Source organism: Mobula birostris, chromosome 8, assembly GCF_030028105.1.
Source record: "Mobula birostris isolate sMobBir1 chromosome 8, sMobBir1.hap1, whole genome shotgun sequence".
Lineage (NCBI taxonomy): Eukaryota > Metazoa > Chordata > Chondrichthyes > Myliobatiformes > Myliobatidae > Mobula > Mobula birostris.
The window spans coordinates 87,286,095-87,302,820 of NC_092377.1; the positions used below are offsets into that span (position 1 = coordinate 87,286,095).

Genomic DNA, 16,726 nt, shown 5'->3' on the forward strand with positions numbered 1-16,726 from the left:
GATGGAACTAGGCAGAATTACATTTCAGCATTGTCTAGATGGGTCGAAGTGCCTTATGATTCTATGACTAATCTTTAGTTAGGCATCAAGATCAGTGTTAGTCAATCACTGGCCAAAGGACCACCAAGTGGATCAGCAAGTACTTAACGAAAGTCAACACAAAATACTCTGCAGATGCTGGGTTCAAAGCAACACTCACAACACGCTGGAGGAACTCAGCAGGTCGGGCAGCATCCGTGGAAACGATCAGTTAACGTTTCGGAAGTCCTGATGAAGGGTTCCAGCCTGAAACGTTGACTGATCGTTTCCACGGATGCTGTCCGACCCTCTGAGTTCCTCCAGCGTGTTGTGAGTGTTACTTTACAAAAGTCACCCGAGTTTCCCCACTATCATTTTCAATTAAAGAGAACTCCAATGGTTGAAGGGATCCATTTTCCCGGCTGGATACTTTGCTTTAATTGTTACGTCAAGGCAATTCCCAGTTCTCAGGCTGCCAGGGAAATTTATCCTGCACAAAGCAGAACTACTGTTATAGAGAGATGGATAGTTCATCAGATGTAGACAAGCTTGGAGCTATTTGAAGCACATAAAGCTAAAAAACAAAAGAAAAAGCTTCAATTCACACAGTAATCTTCACACATCAGATGCCTCAAAAATGGTTCCAGAATGTGCTCAATGTAGGGAAATCCAGTAGGCCAAATTTGATTATAGCAAAGTCCACAAAGAGACAAACGATGGAGTTGATGCAAATTTTAGACTTTTGACTGTGCGATCATTGTTGGCTGAGACATGGATACCTACTTCATCAGAGCAACAGGGCCTTTCACCCAGGAAGCTTTCCAAAAGATAGAGGACACAGACTCTCACTCACTCCTGCAGCACAAATTTTAAGCTGAGCAGCATCTTTATTAAATAAACCTTCAGAAGAAACAACCTTATGATTTGCAGCAATTACAATGAAATGGATAAGGTCATTATTTAACCTATGACTCTGCTGCAGCCCAGCTACTTTCTTCACATTCAGATTCTGGCTAGCTCATTGCCATACAAACAAAGCCACAATGGATTTCCTTGCTTGTGTGAAGCAAAACGTGAACAGAACACGTAGTAATAATAATACATGAACAAACACAGCAGTGAATGCAATACAAGAGAAAGGCGCTGACCTATTCTCTGCCCCACTTCCACATTCTTCCATACTATATATTTTAAAACTCATATGAAATCCACTGCAACCCTTGCTGTACAGTAACTTCTTTATCAACAGTGGCAGAGGCTCACCTTACTTCATAGTTTACCTTGGTATCAGCCAATTATAACTTCATTTTCCCAATGCCCAAATCGTTTATATTAAAGAACCTAACATCTGCTCCATTCCCTTTATAATACAGACATGCAAGAAGTCAAGCATGAACTTGAGGTTGAGACTTGAATGTCCCATGAGCTGCAAGCTCTAATTCCATTTACTGGAGAGGTTTCATAAATTTGTACCACAACCTTTTAGAAGGGAAATGCCAGTGACAGCCTGCAGGAAAGTGTCAACTACAGCCCCAGCAGGCATTAGCAAACAGCTTCAGGCACTCCTGAAACTTGGAGCTGCAAGAGTGTGAATTAGTCTGATGGTAATCAATGAGACACAGAATAAGATTGTGCTACTCAGAAGTAGCAGTGACAAAATGTTTCAACTGTTTATGCAGGAATTTACAGCAATGAATAAAGCTGAAATCACAGGGTCTTGTGAGTAAATACCTCAGTTTGCAATGGTCTACCTTCCCACTATTGTTAACTTGGTATGTAACAGCAACATTTCTAGTTTCAATAAAATTTAATAAAAATTCCAGGCATACCACTTAGTGGGCACAACGTATCCTGCAGGACTTAATACTGAAATCTCTAACTTTAAGTAGTTCACTCCTCCTTTTCCTTTGCATACGAACAGGTCATTTTTGCCTGCCATTATTTTCTATTTTTTACACATTCACATCGTACAATGAGCAAAGGTGCTGAATGTTATTCAAATTGCCCCTATCAGAGAAGTTTACTTTGTTCACTTTTGCTCTCCACCACTTGCTCTAACGTTGATGTTAAATTGTCTCTTTCATTCTCAGTTCTGATGAAGGGTCTCAGACCTGAAATGTTAACTGTTTCTCTTTCCACTGATGCTGTTTTACCCACCGAATACATCTAGCATTTTCTGTTTTTAGTTGTGGTTTCATGACCAGTTGCCATGCATTCCTTGGCAAAATTAGCAGAATTTCAGTTACTGCCCCAGTATAATACAAGTAGTCCCAGTGATCAACAACGAAATGTCAATGTCTTATCAACACACATTGGATGCCACAAGTTAGTGGAGATAAATCTGTGGCAAATGCAAGCAGTAGCGGAAGGATAAATATGAAAACAGCACACATTAACTCAGTGGTCATTTTATTTCATACCTCGCAGGTGAGACAGACCGTCATGCACAAGTCCCTGGACAACGGGGGCAAGAACGTCCCCAATGTCACCCTCACCCTGATGGCCAGCTTCGTGTGTGGCTGCATCAGGTTGTGTGTAGAACCCAGCTATGTGGGCACCAAGTATCACTATGTGCCCAGGTTCTACCCGTCGCCCTGGCTACGAAGGATGGGTCTGGCCCCACTCCCGCGCAACGCCCCAGTCAGCTGGTCGTTGCCGGCATACCTGTCCTACGTAGCAAAGTCCTTCCAGGAGAACGCCTTTGACCACAGGGCCATCAGACAGTGGTCGGCACGTAATGTCCTGCAGATACTGCAGGAGAAGGACGTGATGGACACAGTGGGGTGGTTCCCTGAGCAGACCGTCCAGTTCATCTGGCAAAATGCCTCATTGCCAGATCTCACCAATAGGCACCGGGACCTCGCCTGGCTGGCGGTGAGAGGGGCCCTCCAAGTCAGAGCCCTCCTGTACGCTAGGAACATCATCTCCTCACCCCACTGCCCACGGGAGGACTGCAGTGAGGAGCAGTCTGTGACCCACCTCTTTGCACACTGTCGGTTCGCAGAGAGGGTGTGGAGGAGGATGGATGGGCTAGTGTCACGTTTCATCCCCAGCAGCTGCGTAACAGAGGACTCTCTGATCTACGGGCTGTTCCCGGGGACGCACACGGAGACCAACATCCGGTGCGGCTGGCAGATCATCAACTCGGTGAAAGACGCTCTTTGGTCGGCCCGAAACTTGATGATCTACCAGCACATGGAGATGTCGGTGGGAGAATGCTGCCGACTGGCACATTCTCGGCTGCAGGAGTACGTGCTGAGGGACGCACTGAAACTCGGTGCAGCCACCGCAAGGGCCCGGTGGGGAAGGACCACGGTATAGGTTTCTCCACCCGTGGGAGTGGGAGGGGTCGGGTGGCGGGGAGTATACCCCTCAACAATGATATGCTAAGCTGAACTACTGGAGTGCCACGTGGGTGGCCATAAATATGGATATTTACTGACTATAATGGAAACGTATGTAAAGGATGGAAAGTCATTGAATGGTTTATTGTATATATTTATTTTTGAATAAAGTATATTTTGAAATAAAAAAAAATTTGGTACCTCATGTACCTAATAAAGTGGACACCGAGGCTAATCTTGTGGTTTTCTGCTCCTGTAGGCCATCCACTTCAAGGCTCGACATTTTGCACACCACTGTTGTAATGCGTAGTTATTTGAGTTATTATTGCCTTCCTGTTAGCTTGAACCAGTCTGGCCTTCTCCTCTGACTTATCTCATTACCAAAGTGTTTTTTGCCCACAGAACTGCCGCTCACTGGCTGTTTTTTAAAATGTTTTTACACTATTCTCTGCGAACTCTAGACTCCTGTGTGTGAAAATCCCAGGAGATCAGCGGTTTCTGAGATATTCAAACTACCCCGTTCCACGGTCAAAATCATTTAGATCACATTCCTTCCCCATTCTGATATTTGGTCTGAACAACAGCTGAACCTCTTTACCATGTCTGCATGCTTTTATGCAGTGAGTTGCTGCTACATGATTGGCTGATTAGATATTTGCATTAATGTCCAAGTGTACCTAATAAAATGTATGCTGCCTAGTTCTGCAAGCACTGTGTTGTCAGATTTAAAATGTGCAATCAAATAATTGGCTTCCAGCAGCTTCCTGTTCTAGTAAATGTCATTGCCTGTTACATCACTGTGACCTGCAGCCTTGAAGTCTTGCATGTCCGTGCATGAAGAATGAGTATGTCTGTGCACACAGGTGTGATGAATAGCTCAGATCTATAGTGGAAAGACCTGTAGAAGCAGCCGTCAATTAGGGAGCTGCAAAGCCCAAAGGTACAAGATGCAGACCAGCATCACTTCAAGGAAAGACCTCAGGTCACAGTGACGTAACTGGCAAGCAGCAGGTATTGAACAAAGAAAAATGCTGGGTTCATCAACAAAGCTGGCTTTCACCTGGTTATCCTTTTAATCACATTACTTCTCAAACCAGTTGAGCGCAATCAATTTCTAGATGCAACCTTTGACCCAGAGATCTGGTTGCTTTGGTATATTAAAAATGCCTTAGTTTGGGGAGCAGAACAATACAATGTTTCTGACTCATAGATACAGCAAACCTTTCAGAGCGGGCCTCTGGTTTTCCCTGGATGCTCCTGTTCCCTCCCAAATCCCAGAAATTTGCGGGTTAATTGGCCAATTGAAATTGCCCATAGTATAGAACCTGGGAGAAGATGATGGGAATGTTGGGAGAACACTTAGATGCAATAAGTGTAAGGTCATTGTCAATGGGATTCTTTACTGTTGGCACAGGGTCAATGGTTATATGGCCTGTTTCCATGCTGTGCGACTCCACAGAGAAGTTGTTGGAACTGCTGCCTCCTCTCCTATTGCCTACCGTCACATTAATAAATCACTGACAGACCAGCAATGGACACCCTGCTTCATCACCATCTCTTGGCAAGTTAATTGGCAGAAAAGCTCCCCAGAAGTTGCTGTGTTTTAAGCCTGCCTCTGACTAGGACACCCCTAACTAACTGACACCATGCATCCACGAGTTTAAATGTTTTGATGCTGTTTTGTGACAACAGTGCTGGTTCCTGCTGAGGATCTGCTTACCAGTCCAGAAAAAAGTCCACACACTCCAACAATGCAGAGAATATTGAACACAGCAGAGCCCACGATGGTTCCAACTCCTACGTCCCCCTTTGTGATGAACACCCCTGCAAAGGAGAAAGGTCATTGTAAACAAAGGTGAGCACACATGCTATTACCAAATGCTACACACTCCCTAGAATCCCTGGCCTGTCTGCTCCAAGCAGAGAGGGAACTTTTTGGAAGTACTGAGAACCTTGAAGCGAGGCATTGGGAGTACAAAAGGCATTGCATATATGGTGGTGGGGGTGCAGAATCTCACACACTATTCACCTGCATATTAGCCATCACCTCCCCCACCAAAGGAAGAGTCTGTGATTCACACATTGGCCTCATCAACCACCTCAGAACCCACAAAATCACAGTGGGAAGCAAATCATCAGAAGGGACTGCCAGAGTAGACACCACTCTGCAAAGAAACCTAATACTATGAAGCTCAAACAAACTAGGACAGCATATTTGGAGCATGCAATCACAGTGAGGCTGTTCTAATGTGGCCAGTTAATTTGGCACAAATGAGAACATCAATAAGATCCACCTTATGGATCTTCCTTGAAATAGAAACTTGTCATAATTCTGCCAAAACACTTCTGAAAGCATCTGAATAAATGTATTTTATCAGAATTCTTAAAAATTTGGGGGTAACAATTCATGTTTGGTTGCTTCACTGGAAACAGTTTTCATAAAGGACAGAAACATATTCATTTTACAATGGCATGGGAGTTTCAATCAATATGATTGCTACCAAATTTGCTGATGATCAGTATTGTTAAACAGCAGATCCTCACTGGAAGGCAGCAGTAAAGAGTGACTCCTGGCTCACATAGACCAATTCAATGAGAGAGGCATCTAATTTTAAACCGAGCTTTGTGCAACACAGAGCAAAGAATGCAATCATGCTTTTACTAATGGTCCCATAAAGATTCATGCAAACATTAATGTCAGACCATTCAGCTGGACAAGTGACTCATTAACAAGGTGGAGACAAACATCTGAGGAGAAACAAAGTTTGCTCCCCACACTTTGACCTTGATGGGTTACCTATGATGGAGGTGAAGAGTTCGGGGGCCGAGCTTCCAGCTGCCATGAATGTGGCTCCAGCCACATCTTCACTGAGATGAAGCCGCTGTGGAAGAGAAGGCACAGACAGGAAATTTCAAAGGTAAGTCATCACCACGGCGATTACAATATAGTGTTTACTCATCCTGAACAGACGCTCATTATTCATCTTTCTGACCTGTGAGTCAGTTTCCCTTGCTTATTCTTCTTCCTTAATAACACTTCTAAAATGCAAGGTCCTGTGTTAAAAACTGGCATCTGTCTTAAGTGTTGTTATGCGCCAAGTGTAAGTTGTAACAACATTTGTTTCTCACTGTGGACTTGCATTTGTTAGAAACTTCTTCAAAAATGCCCAGGCTTACTTAGAAACCTGAAAAGTACATTGCTATTTGGAAGAACATGTATATACCTGAATGGAATTGTAAATTCAAGGCAGGAGTGAGATTAGAAGGCTCTCTGCATTTATTCTGTGCTTGTTGTTCAGTTAAATTAATTCACCGTGTATCTATAAAATGAAAAGTATTTTTGTTTTTACCAAGATGATGGCTCCCATTCTGTCCAGCATCAAGTGGCTAGGACTGACAACGCTAAGCAGCTCAATTATGTAGTTACCCATTCAATGCAATAGCACTCATTTACCAAAATGGACTCCAGAAGCATTTGCAAGGCATGTCAGACTTGCTGGCCTAGAAATTGAGATACACCAGTTACAACAGGCATGTAACCTCAAATGTCAGCAGCACCTGAGCACCAAGGACCCAACGTCACTGAACAAACATCAAACTTCTCCATGGCCAAAGGCATTCTCAGTATGCAACAGAACTACCTTTAAAACACTCCTATTGCAAGCTCACCAAAGCCCCGCACACATTAAGCAAGACTTCCCTACTCCTTGTCTTGTAAGAGGCTGATACTTGAACTCTTAACCACTTGTTGACTCCTGCTTTGATTTGTGTGCAAGGACATAAAAGTCTCACTGAGCATTAATATTTTATAGTTGATTTCCATTTAAAAAATGCTCCGATTTTCAATTCTTCCCAGACTAAAATAATTTGCCCACTTAAATTATCGCTCCTTATCCCTTTGCACTCTTCACAAAACACATTTTTCTTCCTAGCTTTGCATCATCAGCAAGCCTGATACATTCTGTAAGTATCTGAGACCCCAGTACTGTTGCTTGTGGCAGCCCCCTGTTAAAGCAGGCAATGTGAAAATGATTCAATCACTGTTGCTATCTCAGTCAATAACTGATCTCCAAAACCCTGTATTACAACATTTCTACCTTAAAATACCCATAACCTTGGTGTTACAAAACTTTACATGTAGCATAACCAAATGCCTTTTGAAAATCTAAATAAATCACACTCACTGACTCCATCATGTTCAGTACATCCTCAAAAAACTTGAATGCATTTGACAAACACGATTGTTCTTTCATAAAACCATGCCGATTCTATGCAATAACATCATACTTTTCAAAATATTCTAGTATCAGTTGCAAAAAAAATGCCAGTTTTATTGAAACTAACTGTAATGTATGGATCTATTTCTTTTAGAGCAATGACCTCGTCCCCCTGAGCACTATGTATTGATCCGTTGTCTGCGTATGCGCTGTTGTCTCTTTCTCACGTTGCAATGTGAATACAGAAGTTAAAGCCATCTCGCGTGTGCATGCTTTTATTTTAAATGATACGTAGTTGTGCACAGACACAACAAATTGGCGATTAGTATGAACCTGAATGTCAGAGAATATCACGAACAGGACAAAAGGGTGAGAGTAAAACAGCACACTTGAGTAACACTATGAATTTAAAGTGAAAATAATGTGGCCATAACTTCAGTCGGGAAAGTTGATGAATTTGATAGTGCTAATGAAGGCTGGGAGTCGTATATCGAGCAGGTGGAACTGTATTGTAATGTGAACAACATGGAGGAGCAAAAGAGAGCCCCTAAGCTTCTTAGCTTAATAGGCCAAGAACGTACTGTCTCTTACACAACTTGGTAACCTCTGCAAAGCCATCAAGCAAACCGTCTGATGAAATTGTTACAAATTTACAAAATCACTTAAGCACTAAGCCACTGGTAATAGCTGAGAGAATTAGATTTTATAAAGTGAACCAGTCAAAAGATGAAAGCCTTTCTGAATATATTAGAGAACTGCACAAACTTTCCCAGGACTGTGACTTTAGAGATGGACTTCTGATGCAATAAGGGACAGGCTTGGATGTGGCATGAATAGTAAAAGCATTCAAACGAGGTTACTGGCAGAAAGAGACCTAATCTTAGAACAAAGATTGACCATTGCATATCGTTAGAGACTGCAGCCAAGGATGCATAAGAACTACAGAAAAGGTTAGAATGTGAAATGTCCCTGAATGGTGCAAAAAGCCAAAGATGTTATTGATGTAGCAAATCCTCCCATGATACAAATGACTGTTGGTTCAAAGAAAAAGTCTGCAGAAAGTGTCACAGACAAGGTTACATAGAGAGAATGTATAAGGCAGACAAAAAGCACAAATGAGTGAAAAGTCTCAAACACAAAACTAAGCAAATGCACAAAGTTACCAAATGTAAAACAGAATCAGACAACATAGAGTCTGACAAAGGTGAACAGTCATGCCTAGAACTGCATAGGATAAAATTGAAGCAGATCACAAAATCATCTGGATCATAATAGGTACTGTATGTCTGGTGTAAAACTGAAAATGGAGCTGGATACCATGTGAGCTTTGTCACAATTCCAGAGGCTAACTAAAACAGATCGTTTTCTAAGATACCATTAGAGAAGACCTCAGTGATGCTAAAAACTTACACAGGCAAAAAAAAAATGTCTCCCAAAGGCAAACTGAAAGTAAATGCGGATGCTATAGGAAGAGTGCAGAGGAGAATTACAAGGATGTTGCCTGGATTGAAGAATAGGTTGAGTGAACTTGGCCTTTTCTTCTTGGAGCGATGGAGGATGAGAGGTGACCTGATAGAGGTGTATAAGATGACGAGTGGTATTGATCACGTGGATAGCCAGAGGCTTTTTCCCAGGGCTGAAGCGGCTAGCACAAGGGGGCATAGTTTTAAAGTGCTTGGAAGTAGGTACAGAGGGGATGTCAGGGTTAAGTTTTTCGCAGAGAATGGTGGGTGCATGGAATGCATTGCCAGCGACGGTGGTAGAGGTGGATACAATAGGGTCTTTTAAAAGAATCTTAGACAGGTACATGGAGGTTAGAAAAATAGAGGGCTATGCAATAGGGTAATTCTAGGCAGTTTCCAGAGTAGGCTACATGGCCGGCACCACATTGTGCTGTAGATTTCTACGTATGGTGGCCAAACACAACAGTTAGGGCTTTATGCTTTGAAAAGCAGAGGGCCAGCACTTTTTGGACGTGAATGGTGGAGAAGAATCCAACTAGACTGGCACTCAATCAAAGCTCTCAGTGTGACATCAAAAGGCAATAGCAGCCCCAATGGTAGCACTAACTAGAGACTGGCACAGCTGCTTAATGCTAATGAGAAGGTGTTTGAGAAGGGGATTGATAAACTCAAAGGCACGAAGGCTGGAATTGAACTGGATCAAGCAGCAACACCAAGATTCCATTAAGCACATCCAGTGCTTTACACACTACGTCCTGAAGCAGATGCTGAACTGCAGAGCTTAGAGGCATCTGGAATTCTCACCAAGGTTGAGTGGAGCAACTGGGTCATTGTCGTAGTGATCAAGAAAGGGAAGCCTGGGGCCGTTCGCACATGTGGGGATTTCAAGGTGAGCATCAGCTCAGTGCTGCATACTTTGTAGTATCCCTTGCCACGAATAGAAGACATTTTTGCACCTTTGGCAGTTGGGAAGAGGTTTTAAAAGATGGATTTATCACAAGCCTATCTGCAAATGGAAATTGAGGAGTCAAGCAGGAAATTCCTTACAATCAACACTCACAAGGACTGTTCCAGTACAATCGTCTCCTCTTTGTCGTGAATTAGCTCCAGCAATTTGGCAAACAGCAATGGCCCATATGCTCCAAGATATCCCAGAAACACAATGTTACCTTGATGACATCATCATAACTGGCAAAAATGATGAGGAGCACCTCCAGAACCTGGGCAAAGTGCTTATCAGGCTGAGTGAGTATGGTCTGCACAGAGAGAGAGAGAGAAATGTGAGATTTTCAAGAATGAAATCTCATATTGTGTGTTGCAATTGACAATTTGTGATGGGGATGAAGTGATTTCCCTCTCTCTGTCTCTCAGAGGACTGCAGGTTTTTCTAATTCTTTTCCTCAAGCTTTAGTGAAAATAGAATCTGAATATTTTGAAGGCAGAGATATAGATGTGTGATAAGCAAGGGAGTGAAGGGTCCTGAGGGGTTACAGATAATGGATTTCAGTCAACAATCAGACCAGCCATTATTGAATGGTGGCACAGACTTGAGAGTGACACAGTAGAGCTCGTAGAGCCACTGCTTTGCGATATCAGAGACCTAGGCTCGATCCTGACTTCTGGTGCTGTCTGGTTGGAGTTTGTATGTTTTCCCTGAGATTGTGTGGGTTTCCTCCAGGTGCTTTGGTTTTTTCGCACATGCCAAAGACACACTGGCTGGCGGACTACTTGTCCCTCACGTGTAGGTGAGTAGCAGAATCTAGGCAGAGTTGTTGAGAATGTGGGGGAAATTAAAAAATAGAGATTAACATCGGATAAGTGTAAAAGGGTGCTTGAGAGTTGGTACAGACTCAGTGGGTCAAAGCTCCTTTTTATTTGCTGTAGCTCTCTACAACTCTATGGTCAATCACCAAACTCTTAATTTATATGTTGCTTGCAGAGGTTACTGTACTGGACCATGAAATTATTGACTTTCTGATTCAGAAACCAGGACCAAAAATGACAATCTCGAGGATTATCTCTCAAAACAAAGGAAGAAATTAAATTGAATGAACACAGTGTAATTATTATAACTGAATGAAAGGGGGTCACAACTGTTAAAAGTAAAGGGAAATGATTTCAGCCTCTGGGAAAACACCTGAGTATCAAAATGATATGAATACACTGTCTTAGCCTGATTAATTGACATAATGTGGGAATTTCCTTTGAACAGGGATTTCTATACCCACTGGTGGTTAGAAGGCTAAGATACTGAGAAATACAAAATTCTGAGAGGATTGACAGGATGGATGTTGAAAGTCTCAAAACTGGGGATCATACTTTTGGGGTAAAGGGTGGGCCAATTACTATGGAGATGAGAAGAAATTTCCCAGGGGCAGTCAATACTCAGTCACTGAGTATATTCCGGACTGAGGCTGATGGAGTCCAAGGGACATAGGGCAGGAGAGTTGGATGGGAACGTGGATATGGGTAAGAAAACTGGTCTCGGTTATGGAATGGCACAGCTGGCTTTAGTCACTATATGCCCTGCTCCTGCTCCTATCTCACTCCAGAGATCACTGGCACTGTTGCAAGGAGTAACAGGTCTCTCCTTTGCACTGTACAATCCTGTGTAGTTGTATTTCATGATTGTCAGATTCTGAGTTCCCAACCACAGCCTTGCAGTCAGGGAGACAGAGGAGAGACCAGGTAAAAAAAATAGGAATTATTAATGGCTGCCTTTACAGACATTCAATCTCGCAAGTTTACTGCTGGTGTTGAGGAAGACCTGAGAGCAGACAATGGGGAAAGGAGCTCAGAGTGATAAGACTCTAAAGGGGGGAAGAACTTATGCAAGAAGCATGAGACTTATTCTAAATTAGACAAGCAACCACAGGCTTATTTATGTTTAATATATTCACCGTAAATCCCCAAAATAACAGATTGTATTTGGAATTTTGAGATTCATGAACCTAAAATGTAATCTTGAAATCTGATGACTTGCTATTTACACAAGAGACTGAATAAAACACACGACCATCCTGGCCTGTTTCACTATTCAATGAAATCATGGTTATCTGTATCCATTTTACTTAGAGAAGGATTCTTATATATCATCAAACATCCTGAACATCTAGTCATGTCATCTACTGGCCACTACCTTTGGGCAGGAGGTACAGAGCCTAATGACCCACACCACCAGGTTCGACAGCAGCTGCTTCAACCATTCAGTTCTTGAACTAACTGCCAGAAATAATCAAAAATAAAAATGGCTTTCTTAGGTTCTAATTGTGATCTTTCTTGTAAAAAAATTGTGTATAGCTTATGTTTGACTTATGTTCTTCTTGTGAATGCTGCTTACCGGGATGCTATGTTCCTGTGAAGTTGCACATATTCAAGCTACCTGTGCATACGTGTACTTGTGCACACGACAATAAACTCAACTTTAGGATTGCTAACACTCTCACGAGTGAAATGTTCCTTATACCTGAAGCCTCACTTGTTTATAATCTCATCAAAAAACTATGGTGTGAGAAGAAAGGTCCAGGGCTAACTTTGTGACCAACCATTAAAGCAAAACAAAGGGCACCTCTGAGTTTGGGTACTAGGTTATTTAAGAATAGTTTAGAGAAACCAAAATAGTGGATACCTAGAAAGCAAAATGAGAGGGAAAATAAATGGCACAATTTTTGCCAAGCCAGTTACACGCTCCACTTGGTAATATCGACACAAGAGAATTGTCTAAAATTTTTCTGCTCGTTATTTCTGGAATAAGCTTGGGGCTAGTTGAAAAAAAATGTTAATTACCCTGTGGCAAAGCTGCAACAGGAAACAAGTTCTAGTCAGATCACACAAGAATTTAATTGCAATTATCAAAGCACCAAGATTGGGGCGTAGTGGACAATGAAGAAGGCTATCAAAGCTTGCAGCAGAATCTGCACCAGCTGGAAAAATAGGCTAAAAAATGGCAGATGGAATTTAATCCAGACAAGTGTGAGGTGTTGCACTTTGGGAAGACAAACCAGTGTAAGGCTTGCACAGTGAATGTAGGCCACTGAGGAGTATGGTAGAACAAAAGGGTCTGGGATGACAGATCCATAGTTCCTTGAAATGGCATCATAGGTAGATTGGGTAATAAAAAGATCTTTCAGTGCACTGGCTTTCATAAATCACAGTGCAGGTGTCCCCTGCTTTTCGAACATTCGCTTTACGAAATCTCACTGTTACGAAAGACCTACATTAGTACCCTGTTTTTGCTTTCAGAAGGTGCTTTCACTGTTACGAAAAAAAAAGCAGCGCGCGATAAAAAAACAAGGGCGCAATAAAAAGCAGAGCGCGCCCCAAGCAGCCGCTCTCCCCCGGATTTGGAACGGCATTGCTTAAACACGTGCCTGTGAGCAGCCGTTTGCAAGATGAGTTCTAAGGTATCGGAAAAGCCTAAAAGAGCTCGTAAGGGTGTTACACTTAGCGTAAAACTAGACATAATTAAGTGTTTTGATCGTGGTGAACGAAGTAAGGACAAAGTGAGTTTGGCTTGTGGAAGATGACGAAGATGATGCTGAAGAGGTTTTGGCATCCCATGACTAAGAACTGACAGATGAAGAGCTGATGCAATTGGAAGAGGAAAGGATAACAATTGAAACCGAATGAGTAATGATAAAGTACGACTTTAATTTTGAAAGGGTACATCGGTTTAGGGGATATTTGCAGGATGGTTTGAGTCCTTACAAAGAACTGTGTGATAGAAAAATGCGTGAGGCTCAGCAGTCAAGCAAACCTTCCACATCAGCCACAGCAGACGATGAACCTCGACCTTTGACATCGAGGGGGGCAGAGATAGAAGAAGATGAGCTGCCTGCTCTAATGGAAACAGACGACGAGATGACACCCGTGTCCCACCACCCCAACCCCCAGGCCATGGACAGATACCGATTCGAGGAGAATGCAATGGTAGCTGGGAGGCACACAGTACATCTTTAAGAAAAAAGCCGAAACAAACATGCTAATTAATGAGGTGCCGCCGACACGTAGTTGTCGGCCCAGATCAGAGACGACGCAATCGGAAATCGGCACTGATCTGGGCCGACAATTACGTGCCGGGCGGCACCTAATTAATTAGCATGTTTGTTTCGGCATTTTTCAAGATGTGCTGGATGCATCCCGGCTACCGCTGCATCACTGCATGCTTCGCGGCAATGTATCGCTCGGCGGCCTGGAGGGTGGGGGCCACTGCACCACCCAAACTCCAACTCAGCCTAACACACCATCATCAGTGTGCTCGGCGTTGTCTTCCTGATTCCAGTAAGTGATACTACACTGTACATAACATTATTTCTACTTTATATCAGCTGTGTATTTTTACGTGTTATTTGGTATGATTTGGCAGCTTCATAGCTTAAAGGTTACTGGAGAGCACTTGCGCCGTGTTTTTGCCAACAGCGCTTGCGTCAGATTTTCTGCCGACGGCGCTTGCGTTGAGATTTTCGCTCCGGAGAACAGTTCAGTAATGATTGCGGAAAAGTATTTCTACTTTATATAGGCTGTGTACCTATCATATCATTCCTGCTTTTACTATATGTTACTGTTATTTTAGGTTTTATGTGTTATTTGGCATGATTTGGTAGGTTATTTTTGGGTTTGCAAACGCTCACAAAATTTTCCCATATAAATAAATGGTAATTGCTTCTTCGCTTTACGACATTTCGGCCTACGAACCGTTTCATAGGAACGCTCTACCTTCGGATGGCGGGGGGAACCTGTACTGAGTATAGGAGGTAGGATGTTATGTTGAAGTTATATGCAACTTTGGCGAGGCCAAATTTGGAGTACTGTGTACAGTTTTGATCACGTACCTACAGCAAAGATGTCAGTAAGTTTGAAAGCCCAAGAGAAAATTTACTAGGATGCTGTTAGGACTTGAGGACCTGAACTATAGGGGAAGAATGAATAGATTAGCACTGTTTCCCTTGGAGCATAGGAGAATGAGGGAAGAGTTGGTAGAGGTATACAAAATTATGGGGGGAGGTGGTGTGTGTGTGTGTAAAAAAGGTGAAATATTTAAGGGGAGCCTCTTCACTCACAGGATGATGCAAGTGTGGAATAAGCTGCCATTGGAAGTGGTGGATGTGGGTTTGATTGCAACATTTAAGGGAAGCTTGGATGGGAGATAGAGAGCTATGGTCCAGGTGCAGGTCGATGGGACCAGGCAGAATAACTAGAGAACCTGGTTCTGTGCTGCAGTTCTCTGTGACAATTCTCCAAATACATCTCAAAACGAGAAAGTCTGCCGATGCAGGACCTCCAAAGCAACACACGGAAAATGCTGAGGAACTCAGCAGGTCATGCAGCACCAATGGAAAAGAGTAACAGTCAACATTTCAGGCCGAGACCTTTCTTCAGGACTCTGGACTCAGTCCCTGAAAAAGGGTCTCAGCCTGAAACGTCAATTGTTTACTCTTTTCCATATCTCAATACTACTCCTAGAACTTCCCATTTTAAAGTACTTAGTGACATTACTTCCAAGTAGAATTCTCTATTTAGGCCTGAATGGAAAAGAGCTTTCTCTATTTAATCTACTGTTATTATCATCTTTCCAGCTAGCTCTGTCCCATCAAAAACTCCAGGTCACTCCAGCTGCTTCACACCTGACATCTTTCAAAGCTCTGGAACCCTTGTTTTTTTTTAAAATCCCACTTCTCCTGTGCACTTCTTCAAAACCCCACTTCCTATATCCATTCTGCACCCCAGCCTCATGCTTGCACTGAGCACCAGTTCATTGTGAGTGTGGGAGCTGAGTGGGGTACCCTCCTTCACGCACCCAGTTTGTTTGACGTACATACATGGGCACACCAGGCTTGTGACCAGGGTGGATGGCTAGCTCCAACAAAATGGGACAGCAGGGTTAACCCTTACTCCATGTTGGTTAACTGGTACAAGCCAGATATCAATGGGAGGAAAGATGCTGTGGGGGAACTCTGAGACGGGATCTGTCACCATTTGGAAAGGCAAGGACTGAAAATCATCTTTCATGAATTTGATTGAGTTTATTTGAGAAGGTGACCAAAAAGATTGACGATGGCAGGGCAAAAGACATTGCCTTTGTGTACTTTAGCAAGGCCTTTGACAAAGTCCAGCATGGTAGGCTGGCTGGGAAAGTTAGTCACATGAGATCCAGGGTGACCTAACCAATTGGATACACACTTGGCTTGGCCAAAGGTTGGAACTAGAATGTTATCATTCAGTTTGGAGTCCTGTGACCAGCAGTATGCTGCAGGGATTGGTGCTGGGTACACTGTCACCTATATTAATGACTTGGATGAGAATGTAATTGGCATGGTTAATAAGTCTGTAGATAACACCAACATCGGCCGTATAGCGAAGGAGGTTAGCTAACATTACAATAGGATCTAGATCAACTAGGAAAGGGGGCCAAGGAATGGAAAATGGAACTTAACCTGGACTATTACAAGGTGACGTGTTTTGGTTAATTAATCCAGATCAAGACTCAGACAGAAAATAACAGGACCCTGGGAAGTGCTGTAGATCATAGACATCTATGGGTACAAGGACATAGTGGCTACACAAGTAGGCAGGGTAGTTGGAAAGAGTTTGGCAGTCTTGTCTTCACTGGTCAGGGCATCAGTACCAGAGTTAGGATGTGATGACACAACTGTACTAGATGTTTGTGAAACCACACTTGGGGCGA

The 16,726-nt window shown here is 42.9% G+C and overlaps 1 protein-coding gene across 1 annotated transcript in view; it reads right to left on the reverse strand.

Annotated features, from left to right (window-relative positions):
- slc24a3 (solute carrier family 24 member 3) overlaps positions 1–16,726 on the reverse strand; it is a 376,276-nt gene that overhangs the window by 112,207 nt on the left and 247,343 nt on the right. The window contains exons 5-6 of the mRNA XM_072265589.1: positions 6,160–6,244; positions 5,083–5,186 (exon numbers count right to left, since the gene is read on the reverse strand). Of these exons, the coding sequence (XP_072121690.1) occupies positions 5,083–5,186; positions 6,160–6,244 (189 nt within the window). The remainder of the gene's footprint in view (positions 1–5,082; positions 5,187–6,159; positions 6,245–16,726) is intronic.